This window comes from Physeter macrocephalus, chromosome 11 (assembly GCF_002837175.3).
Source record: "Physeter macrocephalus isolate SW-GA chromosome 11, ASM283717v5, whole genome shotgun sequence".
Taxonomy (NCBI): Eukaryota; Metazoa; Chordata; class Mammalia; order Artiodactyla; family Physeteridae; genus Physeter; species Physeter macrocephalus.
This window is the reverse complement of record NC_041224.1, coordinates 179,239,184-179,241,290: the sequence shown is the minus strand read 5'-3', so window position 1 is coordinate 179,241,290 and position 2,107 is coordinate 179,239,184. Positions and strand designations below refer to the sequence as shown.

General features: G+C 51.9%; 1 protein-coding gene across 1 annotated transcript; it reads left to right on the top strand.

Moving 5' to 3' along the window:
• Nucleotides 1–1,236: 1,236 nt before the first annotated feature.
• Nucleotides 1,237–1,788, top strand: LOC114487146 (guanine nucleotide exchange factor subunit RIC1; the record flags this gene model as incomplete). Its single annotated transcript, XM_028495773.1, has 1 exon — nucleotides 1,237–1,788. A coding segment is annotated over one exon (552 nt), but the record flags the coding sequence as incomplete, so codon positions are not given.
• Nucleotides 1,789–2,107: the final 319 nt, after the last annotated feature.

Genomic DNA, 2,107 nt, shown 5'->3' with positions numbered 1-2,107 from the left:
AAGTTCAGAGATGGAGGCCCACCCAGGCCACCCCTCTGGTCTGGACCCCATGAGGATAATACGGAAAATGACCAGAAAGTTCCCCCGCCTAGAGATCACCAGGCATCTGGGTATGTGTCCGTCTGGGACTTGTTCCAGGCAAATGCTCTAAAACAGACTCTTTCCCCCCAGTAGGCATAAGCTCTTGCTCCACACGCAGTTTCCTATCTTGATTTTTTTCACTGTTTTATTACAAGCATTTCCGCATGTCATAGGGTCAGTCTCCAAACACCTGCATTTGCTCAGCTGCGTAGTATTCCACCAGAGTGCTGTGCCCGGCTGAGCTCCGTTATCCAGATGACCTTTCCCTTTTGCAATGATACTAGAACCACCATCCTTGTACGTAAGGATTCTCCTGTGGGAATCCTCGATTACCTCCTTAGGGTCCATTCCAAGATGTGGCATTACTGGGTCAGAGAGCACGAGCGCCTTGAAGGCTGCTGGTTCCCTCTGCCAGCGTGCCTGCCAGCAGGGCATACCCCGTGCACGCTCCCAGCGCAGGCCTGGCGGGGCCCGCCTCACAGCGGGGCCCGCCTCACATCAGTGCCCTTGGTGCCCTTGCCAAAGCTGACATTACCTTCTGACGAGCTCTTTGCAGTACAAACTGTTTTCAAGGTGCTGCCATACTTGTCCTTTCACTGGCTCATCCTGGGGATCTGGAAATGGAGGCAGGCTGGTCGTGTTCTCACTATTTCATACATGGAGAGACCGAGACCATTGAGGTCAGGTACATTTGGCTCGTAAGATTTTAGAGTGTCTTTTAGATCTCAGGGACCATTAAAGCCTCCTTGTGTTTCAGATGATGGTGAAAGACTGAGATGTGACAGGGAGAGCACTGTCTCTGGAGTCTGCCTCTCCACCTACCCACCCACCCCTCCATTCACCCATGCATCCATCCACCAAGCCACTTAACCATCCACCCATCAGCTCATCCATCTATCCATCCAACCATTCATCTACCCATCTTTCCACTTACCTGCCCACCCACCCACCTACTCATACATTCATCCGCCCGTCCACTAATCCATCCATCCATCCATCCACTTACCTGCCCATCCACCCAGCTACTCATCCATTCACCCACCCACTAACCCACCCATCCATCTACCCATCTATCCACTTACCCACCTATCCACCCACAACCATCCATCCATCCACCCATCCATCCATCCAAGCATCCATCCATCCATCCATCCATCCAACCATCCATCCATCCATCCAACCATCCATCCATCCATTCATCCACTAACCACCCATCCATCTGTCCATCCACTCATCCATCCATCCATCCACCCGTCTATCCACTTACCCACCCATCCATCCATCCATCCATCCATTCATTCACTAACCACCCACCCATCTATCCATCCACCCACCCATCCATCCATCCAACCATCCATCCATCCATCCATCCATCCATCCACTAACCACCCATCCATCTATCCATCCACTCACCCATCCATCCATCCATCCATCCATCCATCCATCCATCCATCCATCCATCCATCCATCCATCCATCCATCCATCCATCCATCCATCCATCCATCCATCCATCCATCCATCCATCCATCCATCCATCCATCCATCCATCCATCCATCCATCCATCCATCCATCCATCCATCCATCCATCCATCCATCCATCCATCCATCCATCCATCCACCCATCCATCCATCCATCCATCCATCCATCCATCCAACCATCCAACCATCCATCCATCCATCCAACCATCCATCCATCCATCCATCCATCCATCCACTCATCTATTCAATAAATATTTACTGAGAACCAGCTCTGATTCAGGCCCAGGTGCACGGAATTTTGCATGCACAGCTCTGGCTCTTGCAGGGAAGGCAGACCGTAAAGAAATGACCACAGGTGTGATGACTCATCTGCAAGGTGAGGGTTAGGCTGTTAGAGTAGCATATGACAGAGAAGCCAGAGCTAGTTGGGCAGGGGTCAGGGGACTCTTCCTGAGGAGGATGAATCCTGGGCCCCCACTGGCACTCTATATGTGACCTTGGGTGAGTCCCCATGGCTCCCAACCTGCTTCCTACTCTGAGCCATG